General features: G+C 35.3%; 1 protein-coding gene across 1 annotated transcript; it reads right to left on the reverse strand.

The window, feature by feature from the left end:
• Nucleotides 1–342: 342 nt before the first annotated feature.
• Nucleotides 343–717, reverse strand: Tsp_14026 (conserved hypothetical protein). Its single transcript, XM_003366777.1, has 2 exons — nt 647–717; nt 343–499 (listed from the first exon to the last, which is right to left on the reverse strand). Exons 1-2 carry the CDS (start codon nt 715–717, stop codon nt 343–345), a joined length of 228 nt encoding a protein of 75 aa, XP_003366825.1.
• Nucleotides 718–844: the final 127 nt, after the last annotated feature.

An 844-nucleotide genomic window follows, 5' to 3' on the forward strand; every position in this document is an offset into this window, starting at 1 on the left:
CAGTATTTGACATTACACCCGGAAGTTAACATCCAATCTTGATAATTCAACAGGCAAATTTATTTACAAACACTGGGAGCAGATTTCTATATCAGTAGGAAAATCAGTATTAGACCCACCACTAACGTTGAGATCATGCACGCTACTACAAAAGGTTTTTCTCAAACCCAACGGTCCTTTCTAGGGTCATAATTTTGGTCTTATGGTGCAGATCTTTTTTTGTCTGAATGAACTGCCGCTTTTGAATCTACCCAATTTAAACACATAATTTAAAATAACGATGAAAAAGTGCCGCTAAATTTTGAGGATGTATCATAGTCACTCTTCTCATTATAGTCATAATCATTGACACTGCGTATATTCACTTTCCTCAAGAAAATCATTCAGGAAGTCTACGGAACCATCACTACCATATCCTGCGAGTGACATTTCTAAATTTTTGCGACATTTGACATGAAATAGAGTAAACGTTGCATAAAATGGTGTAAATGATACTAAACTTAGATCAAACTTTGCATACAATAATGTAAATGATAGTAAAAGTATGGCACATTTTCCATAAAAAGTTAACAAAAAAGCCACTAATAATAACTGTTCACAATCAAGTGGAACACACGTAGACAAAAAATAAACGATGGTGACTCACCAGTTTGAGAGAAAATTAGATAAATGAGAAAGATATATGAAAGGCAACGGCTCAACACCTTTCGCAGACATGACCGCGCAAACTGAAAAAATATTCCGTGATCATTTCTAGGAAGATATGAAAAACAACAGCTGTCATCATTTAGAAATTCTGCTAAAGCAGAAAGTTTTCGGGGTTTACTGGACCCCACACCGAATC

This window comes from Trichinella spiralis, assembly GCF_000181795.1.
Source record: "Trichinella spiralis strain ISS 195 chromosome Unknown Scfld5422, whole genome shotgun sequence".
NCBI lineage: Eukaryota > Metazoa > Nematoda > Enoplea > Trichinellida > Trichinellidae > Trichinella > Trichinella spiralis.

Excerpts from the sequence above, each read along its gene's own strand:
- Tsp_14026 (XM_003366777.1), bottom strand. The coding sequence starts at position 717 with ATGTCTGCGAAAGGTGTTGAGCCGTTGCCTTTCATATATCTTTCTCAT. Across the intron at positions 500-646 it reads TCTAATTTTCTCTCAAACTG|TTTAGTATCATTTACACCAT; the intron begins GTGAGTCACCAT and ends GTTTGATCTAAG.